This window comes from Ambystoma mexicanum, chromosome 1p (genome assembly GCF_040938575.1).
Source record: "Ambystoma mexicanum isolate Mex_15411 chromosome 1p, UKY_AmexF1_1, whole genome shotgun sequence".
NCBI lineage: Eukaryota > Metazoa > Chordata > Amphibia > Caudata > Ambystomatidae > Ambystoma > Ambystoma mexicanum.
In genome coordinates, this window is record NC_090921.1 from 1,292,372,559 (window position 1) to 1,292,392,949 (window position 20,391).

Genomic DNA, 20,391 nt, shown 5'->3' on the forward strand with positions numbered 1-20,391 from the left:
GTCCTCCAGGCCCTTCAATTTTAGGACTGATTGGTGTCTCCCGACCTCAAGGACGCTTACTTCCATATGCCGATCCATCCCAAGCACAAGAAGTACCTGAGGTTCGCGGTTGGCGACTCGCACTTTCAGTTTTGGGTCCTGCCGTTCAGATTGACCTCCGCTCTGAGGGTTTTCACCAAGCTCATGGTGGTGGTGACAGCGCATCTCAGGAAAGGGAGGATTCACGTCTACCCCTACCTGGACGATTGGTTGATCAGGGGGAGCTCTCCCCAGCAAGTCCTGGATCATCTGTCCGTCACCTGCCACTCCCTTCACAAGCTGGGCTTCTCCCTCAATTTAAAGAAGTCCCATTTGACGCCAACACAGCGGCTCCAGTACATCGGAGCAGTGCTCGACACATCCCTGGGGCAGTGTTTTCTCCCCCAGGTGAGGGCTCTTCACATTCAGCAGATGGTGCACAAGTTTCAACTTGCCCAGAATCTCCCAGCGTCCGAGTTCTTGAGACTGCTCGGCCTCATGGCATCCTGCATTCTTCTGGTGCCAGAGGCTCGTCTGCGGATGAGATCTTTGCAGTGGGCACTCAAACTTCAGTGGTCTGTCCTCCGGCAGGCTATCGGACCCTGTTCAGGTGCCGCCCTCGGTCGCCCAGGACCTTCTGTGGTGGGCCGTCGAAGGCATTCTGATGAAGGGGGCCCCATTTTGGCTGCCCTGGCCGGAAGTGACGATCGTGACGGACGCATCCCTCACGGGATGGGGAGCTCATGCCAACGAGTTGACAGTCAGCGGTCGTTGGTCTCCGTCGGAGTCCAGACTCCATATCAATCTGTTGGAGTTGAGGGCCGTCAGGCTTGCCCTGAAGGCTTTTCTGCCGACTGTGCGAGGAAAGAGTGTCCTGATTCTAACGGACAACACAGTGGCCATGCACTACCTCAACAAAAAGGGGGGGGGGCAGGGTCACTTCCTCTGTGCAGGGAGGCGATGCAGCTTGAGTTCTGGGCCATACAGCTGGAAGTTTCTATCTCGGCTGTTCATCTGGCCGGAGACGACAACGAGACGGCGGACGCTCTGAGCAGGCAGAGCACGATCCCTCACGAGTGGGAGCTGGCTCAGGAGATTCTCCTGGAGATCTTCGCCCTTTGGGGGACCCCTCAAGTGGATCTCTTCGCCTCCAGTGTCAACCGGAAGTGCGAGAGGTTCTGCTTGCGGGAATTTCCTCCAAAAGGAGCCTTAGGAGACGCGTTCGTGGTGGAGTGGTCATTCCCACTGCTGTACGCGTTTCCTCCAGTCCCCATCATCCCGCAAGTACTGCGGAGGTTTGGTTCCCAGATGATCCTCATTGCTCCGGCGTGGGCCCGGAGGACGTGGTACCTGGACCTTATCGACTTGTCCATCTGTCCTCCACGTTGTCTTCCCTACCGAGACGATCTGCTCTCACGGGAGGGGAGGGGGTCAGGTTCTCCATCCAGAGGTCAGATCCCTCAATCTTCACGCTTGGCTTCTGAAAGGTTGAGGTATAAGGATTGGGACCTCCCTGAAGATGTGATGGAGGTGTTGCTCTCGGCCAGGCGGCCGGCAACAAAGTCTCTGTACCGTTGCCGTTGGAGAAAGTTCTGCGACTGGTGCAGAGTTAAGAATGTGGATCCTTTTGAGTGTGACATTCCCATGGTTCTGTCTTTTTTGCTTTCCTTGGCCCACAGGGGCTTGCAAGTGGGGACCATTAAAGGTTACCTGGCGGCGCTGTCCATATTTAAGCGCTCGTCTAAAGAATGTTCCTATTTTAAGATTCCTTTAATTTCTCAGTTTTTGAAAGGGCTCACTAATGTGTTCCCTCCGTCACCTTTTCTGGTGCCCGGTTGGGATTTGAACCTTGTTCTTAAGTTTCTTATGGGTGCTCCGTTTGAGCCCTTGCATTCTTGCCCTTTGAGACTGTTAACTCTGAAAACTGTGTTTTTGGTTGCGGTTACTTCCGCTCGTAGAGTGAGTGAGTTACAGGCACTTTCAGTTAAGCCACCCTTCACTGTGTTTCATAAGGACAGGGTTGTCCTTAGAGTTCGTCCTTCCTTTCTTCCGAAGGTGGTTTTGGAATTTCATTTGAGCCAGAAGGTTGTTCTTCCGGCGTTCTATTCTCCTCCACATCCTGGTAAGGAAGAGGAGAGGCTCCATAGGCTTGATCCTAGGAGAGCCTTGAGCATTTAGATTTCACGCATGTCCCGGGTCAGAGTGGACGATCAGCTCTTTATTGGTTACACTAGAAAGCGTTTGGGACAGGCTGTGACGAAACAGACTTTGTCTCTCTGGATTATTTTGGCTATCTCTCAGTGTTACCGCTTGGCGGGTAAGGACCCCCGGTCAGCTTGCGGGCCCATTCTACCAGGGGTATGGCTGCCTCTAGCGCCCTGCAGAGGGGTGTTCCTATTCGCAAAATCTGTGATGCAGCCACCTGGGCTTCGGTACATACTTTTGTACGTCACTATTCCCTCGATTCCATCCAGGGGCAGGATCTGGCCTTTGGCAAGGCGGTCCTTTACTCTGCAATTTGATTGGGCATGCTAAATTTCTGTTTTCTAAATTCTTTTCCCACCTACTTGCATTGGTACTGCTTTGGGAGTCTGTCATAGATATGGAATATGTCAGAGGACCCAATCCCCTCGAAGAACAAGTTACTCTTACCTTGGTAACGTTCTTTCGATGGGATGGTCCGACGACGTATTCCATATCGCTCCCACCCTACCTTCCCCGCTACAGAATTTCTTATGCGATTGCAACTTACGTTTTTTTCGCAAGTCTTTGTGTGTCAGATTGGCAGAAGACTGGTGGCACACGTTCTGGGGAAAAAACTACAACTGAGGCTACAGGCGTCATGCGTCCTACTTATCCCATCGGGTGACGTCGGCCGTCGGAGGAGGTCCTCGAGGACGGCGCATCGACGCAGGACGCAGACGCCGAAAATTTTCCGAAGCAGCACAGCTGTGGTGATTACTGTCATAGATATGGAATACATCGTCGGACCATCCCATTGAACGAAAGTTACCAGGTAAGAGAGTAACTTGATCTTCTCCACATAGAAGGGATAGGACTAAGGAGACATTGCTGTACCCTTAGTCCATAGTTCTGTTCCATCCATGTGGCTGTACCTCCATCCCTGCTAAAACCTAGTTATCTACTGGGGTTCAAACTGGGTGGATGGGAAGAGATTGTCTGACCAAGCTGGACCGGCGTAGAGACAGGCATGGTCAATGCTGTGCATGCACCTCGCATTTGCCTTTCCAAATTAAGTTTCTGCCTTGACAAACTGTTATGGGCCTATCCCTGCTGGGTACAATATGCAATGAGTATGGCAAAAAGGGCTATGACTAGGAGTACAGTATTCACTACGGTGAGTAACATTTCGATTCACTATCTCATTTGCTTCCTTTTAGCCATTATTTGTCATGCCCCTCGCCCAACACTTGTTTTCTGTCCCTGCATCTAGTAATGTGTTCCCTCTCTCTCTCCCTTGAATGGCAGACTCAGCCTGGAGTCCCACAGTCACAGCAGGCTTTACACCATATGCAGCAGGCGGCCCAGGGAATGATACAACACCAATCTATGGGACAACAGATGCCTCATCAACCACCTGGACAGCCCCAGCTCCAAATACCAGGGCCTTCGCTTATGCACCAGGCAGTCGGGCAGCAGTGGGGTGCTCAAATAGGTCCACGGTCCTCACTGCCAGGTAAGCAGCTCTCATCTGGGAAACAGGCCTGAGATTGGGAACCGCTCAATTACTGTGCTGAGGCTTGATAATGGAGTCGAGAAGATCTGCAAAAAACAAAGCTCTTGGGTACACAGTGGCCTCTAGTGAAAGCAAGTTGCCCTCTGCTATCTTGTAGGTAACCTCATATTTTGTTAGAGTTGTGGGGATGACAAACTCTGGATCAGTTGGGCGCTGATAGGGTATGGTGGCTCAATGGTCGCTTATTGAGCGATTAGATCAATTATATGGTCCAGTCAGGTCATAGTCATTAATTTATTTTTGGTTAGTTAGCACCAAAGAAAACATCATTGTAGAAATGAATGACAAGTTTTTGACATGGTAACTCGCTACACAGCCGACGCGCGTTTCAACCTAAGTCTTTTTCAAGACCAATTGAGTTAAAGGGTGGACATCAATTGCTGTAAACTGGTCCTCCCAGATAAGGGCGCCAGGGGGGCTGGAAAGCCGATCGTTTGCCGGGTCCGGCGAGTTTGTGTCGCAACAAACTCGCCGGACCCGGCCAACGATCGGCTATCCAGCCCCCCTGGCGCCCTTATCTGGGAGGACCAGTTTACAGCAATTGATGTCCACCCTTTAACTCAATTGGCCCTGAAAAAGACTTCGGTTGAAACGTGCGTCGGCTGTGTAGCGAGTTACCATGTCAAAAACTTGTCATTCATACAATGATGTTTTCTTTGGTGCTAACTAACCAAAAATAAACAAATTAATGACTATGATCTGACTGGACCATATAATTGATCTAATCGCTCAATAAGCGACCATTGGGCCACCATACCCTATCAGCGCCCAACTGATCCAGAGTTTGTCATCCCCACAACTCTTACATTTTAATAGGAACCCCGGAGTTGGTTCCTCAACAAACCAGGATCAAGGCTGCTGGTCAGAATCGGCAACAAGATAAGAGGAGGTGCGCAGGAGAAAGGGAGTCCCGCCTCGATCAACTCCGCCTCTGCTAAAACTCATATTTTGTTAGTTATAATAAATGTTTTAACTATAATGCATGTTTGCACAGTAAGTGTTGCTTCATCTAAGGGACAGCACAAGTGTTTGGTATGTGTGGATTATAAACTGTGCAACACCTGTCCATATCCACACATTGACATCCCTGCACAGAGTTTAGGGTTCAGTATTGTTGCCAACCTTTGAAGGAGGCCATGTGTTCAGAAAAACCTTTCGTACTAAATGTTCACATTGCTCAAATGTGGAGGAGTGAAAGTTGAAAGGGAATGATGCTGTGGCGTCTACAAATGTCCCTCTTGCTCTAAAGCGACTCATTGCCAAATGTGATTCATTACCTGTGTCAAAATGCAGTGGTCAAGTTATTGGTAAACTGAGAAAATAATGGATATAATGAAGAAATGGTTACAATGTTAGGGAAATATTTTCCCTTTGATCTCCACTCTCTACCCATTTCCAACCGATGTCTAATTTCCTCCTTTGCATACTCATCCACTTTAAGAAAGAATCACCAATGGCATGCCTGTTAGTAGTCCGCACAGAGGCCAATGAACCAGTAATCAAAGTGGAAGGCTGTTAGGGAGGGTTATTTTCACAGCTCTTTTGTGATGGGTGTGAAGAGCCATGTTATTCTAGTGGGAGGATGATGTATCCATCAACTTCACTCTTAGGAGAGGATGGGATGGTGCCAAAGGAGAACTAGTCTATACATTAGCATAACTATCTATACCACTCATAATGTACGTAGAAATAAATATGATTTATTAAATGTCACATAGGGTAAAAAGACCAAGTCATGCAAGTACTAGCAAAAACACATATCAGCTAAGTAGTGTGTGACCGGGTGAGAGGCTTGACCCTTCACGGGTGGGATGGGGCAGGAGACATACCAGAGTGTTCAGCAAAAAGAAAAGCTTTCCTCTTTCCCTCCACAGAGTCCTATGGGACTGCCAGTCTTTTGGCTTATTTTTAAACCAGCCCGGATTTATGGAGGTCAGTAAAGCTCCTGCTTTACTTTCCTTATCTGTTTTACTCAGTCTTAGGGGTAAACAGATTAGTCTGGAAGACTCAGTACTGAGAGACGTTCTCTCTCTTTTGGAATTCTTGTGCTTTTACAATTGCACACATCAGCTTATAGTGAACTGCAGTTAGGATGCTTTGTAGCCTTAAAACGTTTTACCTGATGCCTTTTTGCTTACTTTGACGATGTGCCTAAGACAAGTTGGTGGCAGCTGTGTGAATTCTTTTTTTTTTTTTGTAACCTTTTTTGTGATACTTTTCTTGTGCACTTTTGCATTCACCGCACATGGCTACTAAAGGTGGCTAGCACCCTAAAATGGATGTGCCACAAGATTTTTGCTTGTTTTTTGGCCATCTTGTCCTTTAGCCATCTTCCTGCCTTCTCAGGTCAGGAAATGCCATCTATGGCAACTCCTTTCCCAGTGAAAGCTGCTGCTTGTGTCGGCAAGTGGGCTTTTTGTGTGTTAGCCAGAGGGGCTTGGGGGACTGTCTAGTCGCAGTCCACTGCTCTGTTGCTCTAAAGCCTGTTGCTGGACTGATGTGATGACCAGTGGTTGTCCAGGATTGGACAACCCTGGGCTGTTAGCATATTTCAAATGCTTACTATTGGTGGGCGTGTTCGGGCTAGCTACAGCCTGAATCTTGGATAAAATGAGCAGCCCAGTGATAACCAGAGGGCGACCCCTGCAGTTGACCAGCATTGTAGCTAGTGTTTGGTACGGTGAAGCCCTACTCTTCTGTTTCATCTCAGAAGAACCTTGTTGGTGCTTCGACCCTTGGACCATTGGGAACTACCAGTCTTGACCCCTGCTATCAGATCCGCGCCTTGGAAGCCTTCCGAAGTATCCCTGGACCACCCAGTGGACTGACCAGCCCCCTTTTGGGAGAATTCTAATTTCTGTGCTAATTCCCTTCAACCATAGAGACTCCCAGCTCTTTTGCTGGACTTAGCCCTTTTTATTTTAACCCTGGAGTGAGTTAGACCTTTTTCTCACTCTCATGTGTTTTGACCTGATTTGGATTGTGTGTTTTCACTGTTTTTGGAGTCTGACAAACTCCATTGGCATCTACTTTTTGTATGGTGACACACAGCATTTTAAGTGCAGTGTCGGAGAGAAATCCTTTTAGATTTCTCAAAAGGTTTAACTACCTTTTCTTGTGTGAACTACAGTTTCCAAGAATAGTAAAGTGAAATTGATTTTACTTACCTTTTTTGTTTTCAGGTCCAGCACACACCATCTTATGTGGCGTGCTGGGGGGGTGCGATGAGGCTTTCCATTTCATATATGGTATGTGCTTGGGTGATCCATTCCCTCTTTGAGGGCAGGGTAGCACACTTCCACCTGATCTTCAAACATACCCTTGCTGCCAGAAAAAGGTTGCGGGGCATGTGCGTTAACAATGTGTACATGTCTTCCTCCTCCGGGTCAATGCCAAACAGAACTAATAACGGAGAAAGCGTTCTGGTGATCCCATCAACATTCAAATCCACCCTAGAACTTCACTTCAATAGGTCTGAACATGTACACAGTTCCACCATTGGTGCCAGTGATTGCTCACCTCCCCACACCCACTCCAACAAAACTTGGAGGTCCCTGGGAACATTTTAGATAGCCGTTGAGTGTTGTAATGCCGTCTTAACAACAATTTTACATTGTGCATTTTGTATTGCATAGAGATAGTTTAACCCCACACCCCTCTATGGATTGCTTGCCACACACCCCGGGGAATCGTGAAGTGCCAGATCTGTGTCCCATTTGTCCTTTGAGGTGGGCCGTGTCAGGTGGCCCCTAGTGAGGAGTGCTTTGTATAGAGCGGCAATCAGTCCCTGTGTGCCTTTGTTCTTCACTAAAACTTGCTCAAATGCAGTGAGAGGGCGATGCAGGGAGTCTCCCCATCGAGGATTGTGCAGGGTACTTTTGAGTTGCAAATACAATAGGGGTGGAATCAAAATGCCATGCAGCGCGTGTTCTAGCTCTTCTTCTGAGGTGTACACTCCCTTCTTCCAGATCTGCCCGGCTCGTACTAAGCCCTCCTCGTATAGCGGTTGGAAGAGGGGTACTTGACTAAGGAAATTGCATATTGGCGGGGACCAAATGCAACTTAGGGTGGTGGCCACGTCGTTATACCCTTAGTGAATTGTGAGGGGCGCCACGTAGACCATAGTACGGACAAGACTGGGTGTTCCCGGACCCTGCGAGGCATGGAGGTCAGTGGGACCCATAGCCGTTCACCTAAGGTGACCAGGGCGAAGAGGGAGTTCTCCAAGGGGACCCACTGTTTTTCAGGGATTTCCCAGAGGTGGTCAAGGAGGATCCCAAGTTGTGCAGCTCTACAGTATTCCGAGAAGTCGGGGAACCCTGTGCCTCACTCATCTTTTGGCAGGATTAGGGTCTTGTAAGGAACTCTGGGCCTGCAGTCTGCCCATAGGAAAGTCAATAGTGTTCGCTTAACTTCTACTAAGAATGTATCTGGGAAAATGACTGTCAGGGTTTGGAAGAGGAAGAGAAACCTAGGGAGAATGTTAATTTTGATGGATGTAAACCTTGCTGCCCATGATAGTGATAGCTTAGACCATCTGGTCAAATCGGATTTGACAGTATTCCACAGGGGCGGGAAGTTTGCTTGAAATAGATTGCTACGGGCTGGTGTTCACTCCCAGATATCTAATCGCCTCTGACTGCATTTGGAATCCCCATTTTGTTGTTAGCTGAGATGGTAAGGGGGTGGTCGGGTGAAGGGGCATCGTAATTGTTTTCTTTAAATTGGCTCAGAATCCGGACAATCTGCCATATTCCTGCATGGTTTTAAAGAGGGCTGTGACAGATTCCGACGGGTGCGTAAGGTATGTAAGGATGTCGTCCGCGAACATCGCCAATTTATATTCTTTCCCTCCCCTTAGCATGCTGTGAATTTGGGAGTTTGCGCGCACCTTCTGTGCAAAGGGCTCGATTACCAGGGCAATAACGAGAAGAGGGGGCATCCCTGCCGAGTGCCTCAGGATAGAGCAAAGTGGTCGGAGGAGATGCCATTAATAAGTACTTTTGCTGTAGCATTGCGGTTTAGTGCACTGGCACCCCTGGCCCAGACCTCCCCCAAGCCTGCCCATTTCATTACCGCGATCAAGAAGGGCCACTCGACGCGATGGATATCAATGTGAGACAGTCTTCCTCCTTATTGGGGTGTGCCATAAGGTCTAGGGTTTTCCGAACATGATCTGCCCCTTGCCTACCTTATATGTAGCCCACTTGATCTGTGTGGACCTATTGGGGGAGGACCTGAGCCAACCGCAAGGCCAGAATGCTGGCGTAGAGTTAAGTGTCCACATTTATGAGGGAGATCGGGTGATAAGATGTGCACTCTGAGACGTCTTTGCCCACTTCGGGGATCACAACTATTCTCGATTCTGCGAATGACGGGGGCGGGGGCCTGCCCAGTCTCCAGTATCGAATTGAATAGTTTAGCTAGGTGAGGGGTGAGGGTACAGGAATTTTCGTTGTAGAAGGCTGGGGTGAACCCGTCCTGCCCGGTTGCAGGGCTGGCTTTGAGGTGGGAGATGGCATCTTTGACCTCTTCAGTTGATATTGGGGCGCTGAGGGCAGTATGGTGTTCGTGTGCTATAGAGGGTAGGGGTAAGCTTGGCAGATACTCCTTGATCTCTAACTCTGTGCTCTGGTTTTCTGCTGCATATAGGCTAGTGTAAAATCTAGAAAAACGATCAGTTATGTCCCTGAGGCTAGTCAAGGGTTGTCCCTGCTTGTCTTTAATTGTGTACACTGCTCTATGTGCCCTCTTTTTCCGTAAGCGGTTGGCCAGCATAGTATGGGCTTTATCGCCTCTTTCATAGAATTTCTGTTTCAGTAGTCTCAACAGCGTTGGTGCCCTTCTCTGCCAAATGTCCTTCAATTTCTCCCACAACATTGTGACCTGATCCAGAATGGAGTATGCCCCCACTTTATAAATGCGAAGTATGCGCTTGTGATATGCGATCTCGGCTCTCAACTCTTTCTCCCTTTTCAGCCGGATGTTCCTGTGCGCCCCCTCTGATATCAGTACCCCTCGTAATGTGGCCTTCCCCGCTTGCCATACCATGTTAGGTGCGATCTCTCCTGTGTCGTTTAAGTCGAAATAGGTTTCGGATTGCCTTTGTGATTGTTTCCTTCAACACTGGGTCTTTGCAGAGATAATCATTGCACACCCATCTCCGCTCTGTGCTGTGGTACGGGCCCAGGTCCAAGTCCCGACCATGCTGTTAACTCTATGGAGGCGTCTAGCACCAGGTGTTCGCTTTCCTCGCCAGTTAGCAAATGGTCAATTCGAGAATGCGTCCGGTGTGGGGGGATTGGGGGGGGAAATAAAAAGTGAAAGCCCGACATTCAGGGTGAGTCGCCCTCCAGGAGTGTCTAAAATGGTGTTCCCTTAGATTTAGACATTTTTCCACTTGTATGGGGCTTGGCAGTTGGGCAATCGACCTCGCAGACTCCAGATTCCCAATCTTGAGCGGGTTCCGCTATCATATTAAGGTCTCCTCCGCAGACCAGTGTGCCTTCTCTCCAGCTTTCGAGAAAATCAAGGAGAGACTCACTGAGCTGTAATTGGTCTTGGTTTGGGGCATAGGCCGAACACAAGGTGACCGTATGTGACCGCACTGTCCCCTTGAGGGCCGCGTATCTACCCAGGTCATGTTTATAGACAAGCTGTATTCGGAGGTTGATGGGCCTCCTATACAGTATACCGACCCCTCCTTTCTACTCTGTCCCTAAAGCCCAAATCGTGTGTCTGATGTCCTTGCCTATCGTCCTGCGTGCCTCCCCCTGAGTGTATTTGGTTTCTTGGATGAACAGTACATCCAGGTTCGACAATTTGAACAGCCGAGCTAGCATCGAGCGTTTGTGAGGCGAGTTGAGGCCTGTCATGGCCACAGGCTCCAGAACACAAACACCACACCATCTAGTGATGGGGGCAATGGGTCACTTGACTCACTTATGTCCCTTTGGGACCCATAAACACAGGGGCCCTGGCTGTAAGGCGCCAGGCTCATATATAGAGATCTGAGCAGGAACACTTTATTTCAGTGCAGGAGTGCTTTTACTTTATTTCAGTGCAGGAGTGCTTTTATTTTACAAGAACTTTCCAGGAGCTGAAAGCCTTTATTCCAGAGAACATCATCATGTGCTGACTCATCGGGTGTGGCTCCCTAGGCGTGGTCTTCATGTGCTGACTCATAGGGTGTGGCAGGCAGGCTGAACCTGGTAGGCGTGGCTTCAGAAGCTCAGCTATATAAGATGCTCCATCCTTAAGGCCGGTGCTTCGCGTTACTGTGCACTCGCGTGCAAAGTGACTCTCACCGCTGCTTGGACCAGTTTACTTACCTTTGAAACCAGGCGTTCTCCTGCACACTCACCTACAGGAAACTGGTGCTTCATCTGCAGACACCTCTCCTGAAATCCAGTGATCTTGATCCCGACGCCGCAGCACTGTACTCCGTATCCATGAACTCGGACCCTGTGAAGAAGAAGAAAGACGATGTTAGAACATCCGTCCTAGGGCCGCGCCGCATTTGAACCCTGCGCACCCCCTAGTTAACTTACCAGCTACTGTACCACTGCAGCTTTGTTCCTCATTCCCTCCGGCTACCTCCTTGAGCTCCGCAGCCTCTGCCGGCCCGGCAGCATCACCTACAAGGGAAGAAAGCAAAAGAGCAAACATCAAAAGTGGAACGGACAGCAATACAAGACAACAAACTTTACAATACAACAAAAATAGAAGAGGAAAGACAAAGGCAAACAGGAACACTTAACTGAAGTATAGTGGCTTAGTCGCAGCAGGACTGGACCACCACGTGCAAGGGACCAGTGAAGGAACTCGGTCCAGATCATACAAGCGCCCCTGCCAGAAGCAGCAGGATGGAGTGCTCGCCAAAACTAATCAACAGGTGAGCTTTCCAGCGACTGCGCATCCCACAGGTTCCACAGTTTGGGAGAAAGAGTCTGGAAGGGAATCGGGCGCACAAGCTGGCGTACTCGCGCCCCCTATTCTCCACGCAGGAGCAGTCCCGAGCAGCATCACCTATTACCACCAGTCACCACATAAGCGCAGAGGGCGAAGTCTGACCTGAGCGACCTCACCCTCGGGAGGGCTGCAACCGTGCCCCTATGCCTCTGCAGAGACCAAGTGAGCGTAACAGGCCCTTAAATTAAGGGATCCAAATGTTATTTTGTCATGTGAGGCCATGCTGGGTTGTGCCGAAGCTGTGTCCTCTCGCTGGGTAATCACAATCGGGGTCGTGTGATGGGTGTACAAGTGGCCAGTGACCGGTCTCATGTTGGGCTTTGAAGTGCGTGTGGTGTCGCTAAGAAGTGGTGCAAAGGCAAATCTTCCCCTGGATGTGAGTTGTCCCCCACCCTTCCCCGTGAAAGAAAAACCCATAGTCGGCGTTGTCCAGAAATGAAGACGCCCTAAAACCAAAAAGTAGGGCCACACTACATGTACCCCTCTCCAGGCAAACTTGACAACAGTGTAATACTACTGAAACATTACGGTGTACAACAATGTGCAGAGAACTCTCATAACTATAACTTCCGCCATTTGCATTAGAAACAGGACCAATGGAGCCTTTAGTGGCTCATGACCGACATTTCACTCGGCCGAATCACCAGTGGGATGTCCCCCCTTCCCCTCCTTGGGGAGGCTTGCGCACCAGGGTGACTTTGCCCGCTTGCGGGCCTTCCAGGATGCCAGGGAGTAAGGACACGTAATTTTTCATGGTGTGTTGAGCCTTTTATATTTCCACTTTGCGGTGGCTCGCCCCCTCCTGGGTGACATTGGGAGGCTTTTTTGCGACGGCCCATGATTTTTCTAGATGCTTCCCCCTCTGGGTTCACTGTGGTCGCTTGTGGCTTTTGGCTACCTCCTCTGTATATCTGAAACTTTCTCCATCATATTCAAAGCTCAGCGAAAAGGGGTGGCCCCATCAGTACCGGATCCCACGCTCCTGTAGCCACGTTGTTGGGGGACGACAACTCCTCAAGTTTTGTGTAGTGGCAGAGAGATCCTGAAATAGTTTGACGCTCGATCCTTCGAAGTCTATGGGCTCGTGGTTTCTGGCTCTCTGCAGGATCTCTTACCTCTGTTTCTAATAGTGGCATTCACCAAGACGGTGCGTGGGCCTTTCGGTGGTCCGCCCGCTCTGTGGATCTTATTGAACTCCAGGATGGGGATGAGGACTCCTCGAAGAGGGAGGAGATCAGCGCTTTTACTTTAATCTCTAGGCCTGCGGTTGTCTCTCCCTGTTTCTCTTCGAGGCCCATAATGCAGATGTTGTTCCGTCTTTCCCGGTTTTCCAGGTCATCGAGTTTGAGGTGCATATCACGCTCCTTTTACTCCAGGTCCTGAAATTGGCATGATCCCAGCACAGGAATACAGATTCCATTCAGTAAAACTAGGGAGGCAAGGAACTTCATATCCATCAGTGGGTCAACAGTGGCTTCAAGCTTGGCGCAAGAGACATTTACCTCACTCCTAGCATTGTACCCATAGGCTCATTACACTCACGTTGCCTTCCCTACCCCCAACATGGCCGGCGCTAAATCCATAGATAATTCACAGTGCATTCTATACCTGTTGCAGAGGGAGCTACTTAAGCCCCGCCACCGCCGTAGCTCTCGCTTCGCGTCTTCTCTGCTGACAGCGGGTAACGCTTCCAACGATCTCTGACAGAACCTGTCAATAGAAGAAAAAGAGTCAAAGATATTAATTTCCACAGCAAAATCAACAGAATAGCAGTACAATTGTAAAGCCTTAACGAGCGGAAGTATTTTCCAAGTATTTTCCTCAGTCCGCTGTTCTGTCAGAAGCTCCGTCGCAGCCACAGCATTTCTTCTCTCAGCAGCTTTCGTCCGTGGTCGCAGTGTATTCTTCTTAAAGTTTTCCTCAGCAGTCTCTGCATCGTCCGAAGGTATTTTCTTCAACAGTTTTTCCGAAGACCTGCAAAACAAAAGTATTTAATGGATGAATGAACTTGTAGAAAGAAGTTACATATGTGCTTACCTGAAGTCTCAGCAAGGCTTTTCTTCGCTTATTTCATACCACACTTGTTTCTGAAGGCAGCTATTACTCATTTTTCTTGACAAACTGACGTAAATTAATGTTTCCTCAAAACGAGTATAGCTGCAGCCATGCCACAGCATCAGCCCTTGTTAGGGAATCATGAACCTGCAAAAACTAAAGGAAATTCTAGCAGGAGAGATCTCCAACGTAGGGACCATTCAGTATCAGATGAACTGTATGTAATTATTATTATTTTGTTTTTAAATTCAATTTTTATTGGTTTTCAAGAAAAAAGAAAAGCAAGCTTATGCATATAGTATACATTGGGCACACACCCATAACGACTTCAAAATATAACGGAGTCATAAGGCTTTAATGCTTTCAACCCCCCCACCCCCCATTCTTGGGACTCAGTGACCACATTTTAAGAGTCTTCTCTTCGGGCAGCACCAGCCGGGCCCGTGGCCAACTATATACAATCGACTTCCCTGATTCCCATGCAAAGGGGTCCACACAAGAGATAGTTTCAGTATTTTCACCAAAAGACTTGCCCAAGATACCGTTGGAAGAAGTTTTGGACATTGTTCAGTTAAGAGTTTTTCAACACCACAGCCCCCTCCAATTAAAGGTCACCTACCCAACGCGTCCCTGTAGAATACAGGATGGAGAGCTCCACAAAACAAAAGCACAGGCGAGAAGGGTGGGTTATTTCAAGGTACACTGTATCACAGTTTTAGTTTGTGGATCGGGATTACAATAGTGGTTTTGTTATAATTGTTGTTTCCACAGAATCATTGCCCAGACAACCGGTCCTCAGCTGAAAAGGCATTATGCTCCCGCTGAGACCTAAGGTAAGCGTTCCAGAAATCTGGCCTCATCCGTCATTGTTGTGATATCTGCGGACTGCTGGTTGTGCTCCACAGCTTCCATTCGATCTTCAATCTTGGCCATTCGTGCCTATCGGTCTGTGACAGTCTGTTAGGCTGGTTTTGATGGAACAGATCTCTCCCAACAGCAGGCGAATGTCCGACCTAGTGGCACTATCACAATAATTTCCTGGGATTTCTGTGGAGCTTTAGACCTCTTCGTGTTCTATGGCTTCAGATGGGTGGCTGAACGAACACAGCTTATTCAAGGTGCGTGGATCCAGGATCACCTGGTACGGGGGAACCAATGTCTGAGTGCGGGCAGATTCTCGGTGAAAGGTGGTGGTGTTCAGAGACAGAGTTCAGTAGTTCAATATTTTGCAGCTCGTGGTGGCGTAGAGTGTGGCTCCCGTAACACCCCGAACCCTGCCCCAGACTTTTTGTCAGTAGCCTCCCTTAATCTTGAGGGAGTTATCAGCGCTTCGTCTAGCCCCGTTCAATTGTACACTATGTGGCTTTGCAAGCTTAACCATCCCAACTGCGCTTGCCGAGGTATTACAGTTGCTTGCACAGTTGGACTGCCACGTATGCTTTGAGGACCTTACCTGGGATGCCTGCTGTGCTGTCACGATTCCTGCCCCCAGCCCTCCGGCATATCAGGCTGGAGCCAGGTCACGGCCTCCTATTCGGCCCCTAAGGGCCTCTCCATCTCCCCAGACACCTACTTGGACTCTGACTTGGTGCCTTTGGCACCAAGCTCACACAAAGTCCTGAGATCCACTTAGTATTGGACTTGCAATGTATTATAGGGCAATGGATACCCCCATGTAATTCAGTTCCTTGAACTGGATGAGCGGTCTAGTCTTTCGGGTGTGGCTCAGCCCAGGGATACCTGGGATACCTACAGACTATTTAAACCACACCCGGCCTGAGAAACATGCTTTGCGTTTCTCTGCACCTGCAGCGTGACTCACCGTGCTCGGATCTCCTGAAGAGGCCCACTTCTTTCTTCAGCGCCAGCGCACCTGCAAGAATAAGAACTTTGTTGCCAATACTCACCTCAAAGAGCATCCAACTTCTGTCCAGCTCTTCCCAGTCTTGCAGATTCCTACGGCAGAGTCATCTCCATCTCGGCACGCCGCGCCCTACCAAAGGGGAGAAGAATAGAAGAAAAGACGTTAGTAAGCATTCTGCAATATTTAGCTCTCTCGAATTTGCAAATAGAGTTTAATCCTTACCTGAACTCCCTTCGATCGGACAACTTTTGCTCCGGAGCATCCCGCCGACCTGAAAAAGGGGAAAAGACACATCAGGTTAGCGCAAAACATTTAAGAGGCGCCGCACATCGCGCTTTCTCACCACAGCTCATCTCCTCAGCTCACTTCCATGCTGGGTTACTGTGGCACCTAAAAGGACAAGGAAAGGACGAACATTGGTTAGTGCTAAGGAAGCCAATAAGCATCACGCTCCGCATTCCTGCTTACGTCAGCAGCGCATCACCATCCTCAAGACCTTCATCACCTAAGGAAAGAAAGACACAGTATTAAAGGGACGAGAGCCATCAGAACTTTTGTAAGACTCATTCCAATTACTGGTCAGGCTGAAGCCGCAGCAAGCCCTGTCCGCCGGGCCCGTGCCAGTGAAGCAACTAGGCACCGCCCAGTCCGCATCACCCAACACACCTCTGCATCGAAGGCAGGACGGAGGGCACCCCACATCAAAAAACAAGGTGAGGAGAGGTCTGGGGGAAGGTTGGGACCCAGGGAAGAAAAGGGGGGCCAGACAAGCAAGACCAATAGGGAATTGACCTCTGATAATACTGTGCTTCAGGCCCAGTGCTTGGTTGAGCAAGTCCAGGGAAGGGTTCGAAGTGGTCGGAAGTCCGGACCGGCTGAGTGGCGTCCCCGTGGATATCAGGTGAGCGTTACATGTGCAGATCGGCTCACTTTGCCACATTAAAGTGGCTTGCAGGGGGAAGCTTGCCCGCGCCCAGGCACACGAGGCACTGGCACCACACACTGTCCTTGGGGAGCTGCCACCGCAGGATATGGCCAGCAGCCCCCAACGTGATCGCTCTCCGGGAGGGGGAGAAGCGCTGTGTGGAGACACGGATCGGAGCTCGAGAGGCACCGTGGGGAGATGGCTCCGCGCACCCCGGGTTACAGCGCACTCCTCACCAGGGGCGGCACAGAGGCTCTCTGGTCCGATTCAGTGAGTGCCCTCCCCGCTCCAGCCGGAATCTTAGCTGGTGTGCTGTTCACGTCCAGCGAGGCACCCCTGCTCCTGGCCGCCAATCTCTCTGGTTTCAAATGGTTCCTATTCTGTCAGCTCTCATCCAGCGCAATAGCATGACTTTTGGGATCCCTTTTAGGATCCCTGTTGGTGTACAGAATGAAGTGCCTCGGAGAGTGCTGTTGGGAAATGACTTGAAAGCTCTTGGAGTAGTGTCTAGTACCCCAGGCCTCCCAGCAAAAAGAAGCAGGAGCAAACAAGATCGGCCAGAGAGGCTCTCCGTTTGAGGTTAAGGAGATGTCAAATACCTCCAGTCCACAGGAAGGACACCCTTCAACTTCCAAGAAAAGAAAGAGACTAAGGAGAAATCCAAGATCTCTGGGTAAAAAGAAAGGTTTGAATCTAAACCTGTACATAAGACAAGGACATCCCTGAGAGGACTGTCCCAGGTCACCCCAGTTACCCCTTCCCCAGCTGATGCTGAGTGGGAGGACCAACCAATGTGGAATCACCTACTGGCGACACAGAGCTGGAATAAAACCTTCCGTGCGTTGGATATCTGGATCCTACAGACCATCCTGAGCTGCAGACTTTACTTGCAGAAGGTAGAACCTGAAGGGCAGACTCCAGCAGAGGACAAAGATAGTGTCCCTCTCTAGAAAGTCCTCTAGAATGTCTGCGCCAGCATATAGCTTCCCAGCTGGAAGGGCAAGAGCCAGGGAAGCATAGGCTTTACTGGGAGGATCCCCTCCTCTACAGTGAACCTACTGGATCTACCCAAGGGAGCAACAGGAGACTGGTAGTGCACCAGGAGATGAGACAAACATTCCTACAGTTAGCCCATGACATCCCTCTGGCTGGTCACTTGAGTTGCAAGAGGACCAAAGAGAGGCTATCTCTGTACTTCTACTGGCCCACGATGGGGGCTGATGTAGATAAATTACATAGGCGCTGCCACACTCGTCAGACTTCTGGTAAGAGTCGATCCAAGAATGTGGTACCTTCAGTGCCCCTCCCTGTGGTGGGAGTCCCTTTTAAGAGGGTGGGGATTGACATTGTTGGTCCTGTAGACCCTACACCTTCCTCAGTCAACCAATTTATATTGGTTGCGGTAGACCATGCTACCAGATATGCTGAGGACATACTTATGAGAACTGTTACTGCTCAGGCCGTGGCTAAGGCCCTCCTTGGTATTTTTACCAGGGTAGCTTTTCCTAAGGAAGTCCTCTCTGACAGCGGATCACATTGTATGTCCCACTACATGCAGACCATGTGGAAAAACTGTGGAGTGACGTACAAGTTCTCAACAGCCTACCACCCCCAAACAAATGGGTTGGTGGAGAGGTTTAACCATACTATGAAAAGCATGATGGGTGCTTTAGGGGAACCCCTTAGAAGAAAGTGGAACCTTTTACTGCCATGCCTTCTCTTTGCTTATAGAGAAGTGCCTCAGGAAGGGGGTGGGTTTAGACCCTTTGAACTTCTTTACGGTCATCCAGTCACATGCCCTTTGGCCCTGATCAAGGAAGGGTTGGAGAGTGCTCCTTCCCTACAGCCAGTGAGAGTCACAAACTATGTGCTCGGCCTCGGGAAGAGGATGGCACTGATGACAGAAGCTTCAGAAAACCTGCAGGTCAGGCTCTGGTCAGGCATTGGCACGACCAGAAGGCCAACATGGTGGAGTTTACTCCAGACCAGCTTGTATTGGTTATGGTACCTACAAGGCAGAGGGCCTTAGAGGACAAGTGGATTGGACCATTCATGATTGTAGGCAAGCTTGGAGAGGTCAACTATTTAGTGGATTTGGGCAACCCCAAGGCGTCCCCTGGTGTCTACCACACTAACCATCTGAAGGCTTTTGTGTACACACCAGAACTAGGAGCTTTGCTTCTAACCTCTGATCAAGCGGAGGAGGAGAGTGAGCCTCTCCCTGATCTCCTCAGGGGACAACCTTCAGATGAGAAAATTGAAGAAGTGAAACTCTCTTCAGATTTGACTCTGCAACAATAGAAGTGCAAGGCTCTGTTGAATCAGTTTGCCTCTCTGCTTTCACTGACACCAGGCTTGACCCGTTGGGGCCAACATGATATCATCACTGGTTAGTCTCCCTGTCAAAAGCAGGGGTTACAGAATGTCCGATCATGTCAGATATCACATAATAGAAGAGGTCAAGAAGATGCTTGACCATGGGGTTATTAAGCCATCTACCAGTACATGGGCTAGTCCAGTTGTACTAGTACCAAAATCAGGAACCAAAGAGTTGAGATTCTGTGTGGACTATAGAGCTCTTAATGCAGACACCACGACTGATGCCCATCCTTTACCCCGGACGGATGAGCTGGTGGACAAACTTGGTTCAGCCAAGATCCTCAATGCATTTGACCTGACCTCAGGTTATTGGCAAATAGCGCTGACTGACATTGCCAAGGAGAAAACTGCATTCTCCACCCCAGGAGACTTCTACCAGTTTACGGTTATGCCTTTTGAACTTAAGAATGCACCTGCTACATTTCAGAGGGTGGTGAATCAAGTTCTGAATGGGTTAGAGGACTTCTGCATGGCATACATGGATGACATTGCAGTGTTCAGCCCCACTTGGGAAGAGCATCTTCACCACCTAGGATATGTTTTGCAAGCTGTGGAACAGGCCCATCCGACAATAAAGGCTAGTACATGTCAAATTGGTCACAATAAAGTGGTCTACTTTGGGCATGAGGTAGGAGGTGGAATAATTAGGTCATTGCCTAGCAAAGTATAAACTGTACAAGACTGGGTCACCCCTTATTCAGACCCAAGTGAGAGCCTTCCTAGGTCTCGGTGGGTATTACAGGAACTTCATAGAGAACTATGGGACCAGGCCTCACCCAAATTCCCCAAGAAGGTCAGGTGAAATGAGGAGTGCACTAAGGCCTTTGAAGGACTGAAAAAAGCCCTTTGTCAAGCACCAGTCCTGAGAGTTCCTGATTATAACCAGTTCTTCATTGTACAGACAGATGCTTCTAATACAGAGATAGGTGCAGTTTTGAGACAACTGGATGACAAAGGCTGGGAACACCCAATCTGCTTCAACCGCAGAAAGCTGAAGGACCATGCACCAAGGTTGGCAACCATAAAACGTGAATGTTTTGCCATTGTGTGGTCTCTGAAGAAGTTCAGGCCATACGTGTATGGTTCTACTTTTATTATTCAGACAGACCACTAACCCTTGAGATGGTAAATGCAGATGAATGGGGAAAATCCAAAATTGTTCATGGTCAATCAGCCTCCAAGGGTTTGATTTAACTATAGAACATAGGTTAGGGCAGTGGTCTTCAAACTTTTTTGGCCAGGGCCCCCCTGAGCAAAATTTGGGCAGGTCGGGACCCCCCAGAAATGCCAAATGGACAGTATATATTGCGCGCCGTCACCTGCTCCCATCAAAGTCGCTGGGCTCCCTCATCCCACTCCTACCCAGTCGCTGGTCTCTCCCCACCCCATCACACACCCAGGGCTCTCCCCACTCTGCTCCCA

General features: G+C 49.4%; 1 protein-coding gene across 4 annotated transcripts in view; it reads left to right on the plus strand.

Moving 5' to 3' along the window:
- The window catches only part of MED25 (mediator complex subunit 25), a 613,073-nt gene that overhangs the window by 563,418 nt on the left and 29,264 nt on the right, over window positions 1–20,391 (plus strand). For all 4 annotated transcript variants that reach the window (XM_069605505.1, XM_069605531.1, XM_069605522.1 and 1 more), the window contains exon 20: window positions 3,508–3,715. In XM_069605505.1, coding sequence (XP_069461606.1) covers window positions 3,508–3,715 — 208 coding nt within the window. The remainder of the gene's footprint in view (window positions 1–3,507; window positions 3,716–20,391) is intronic.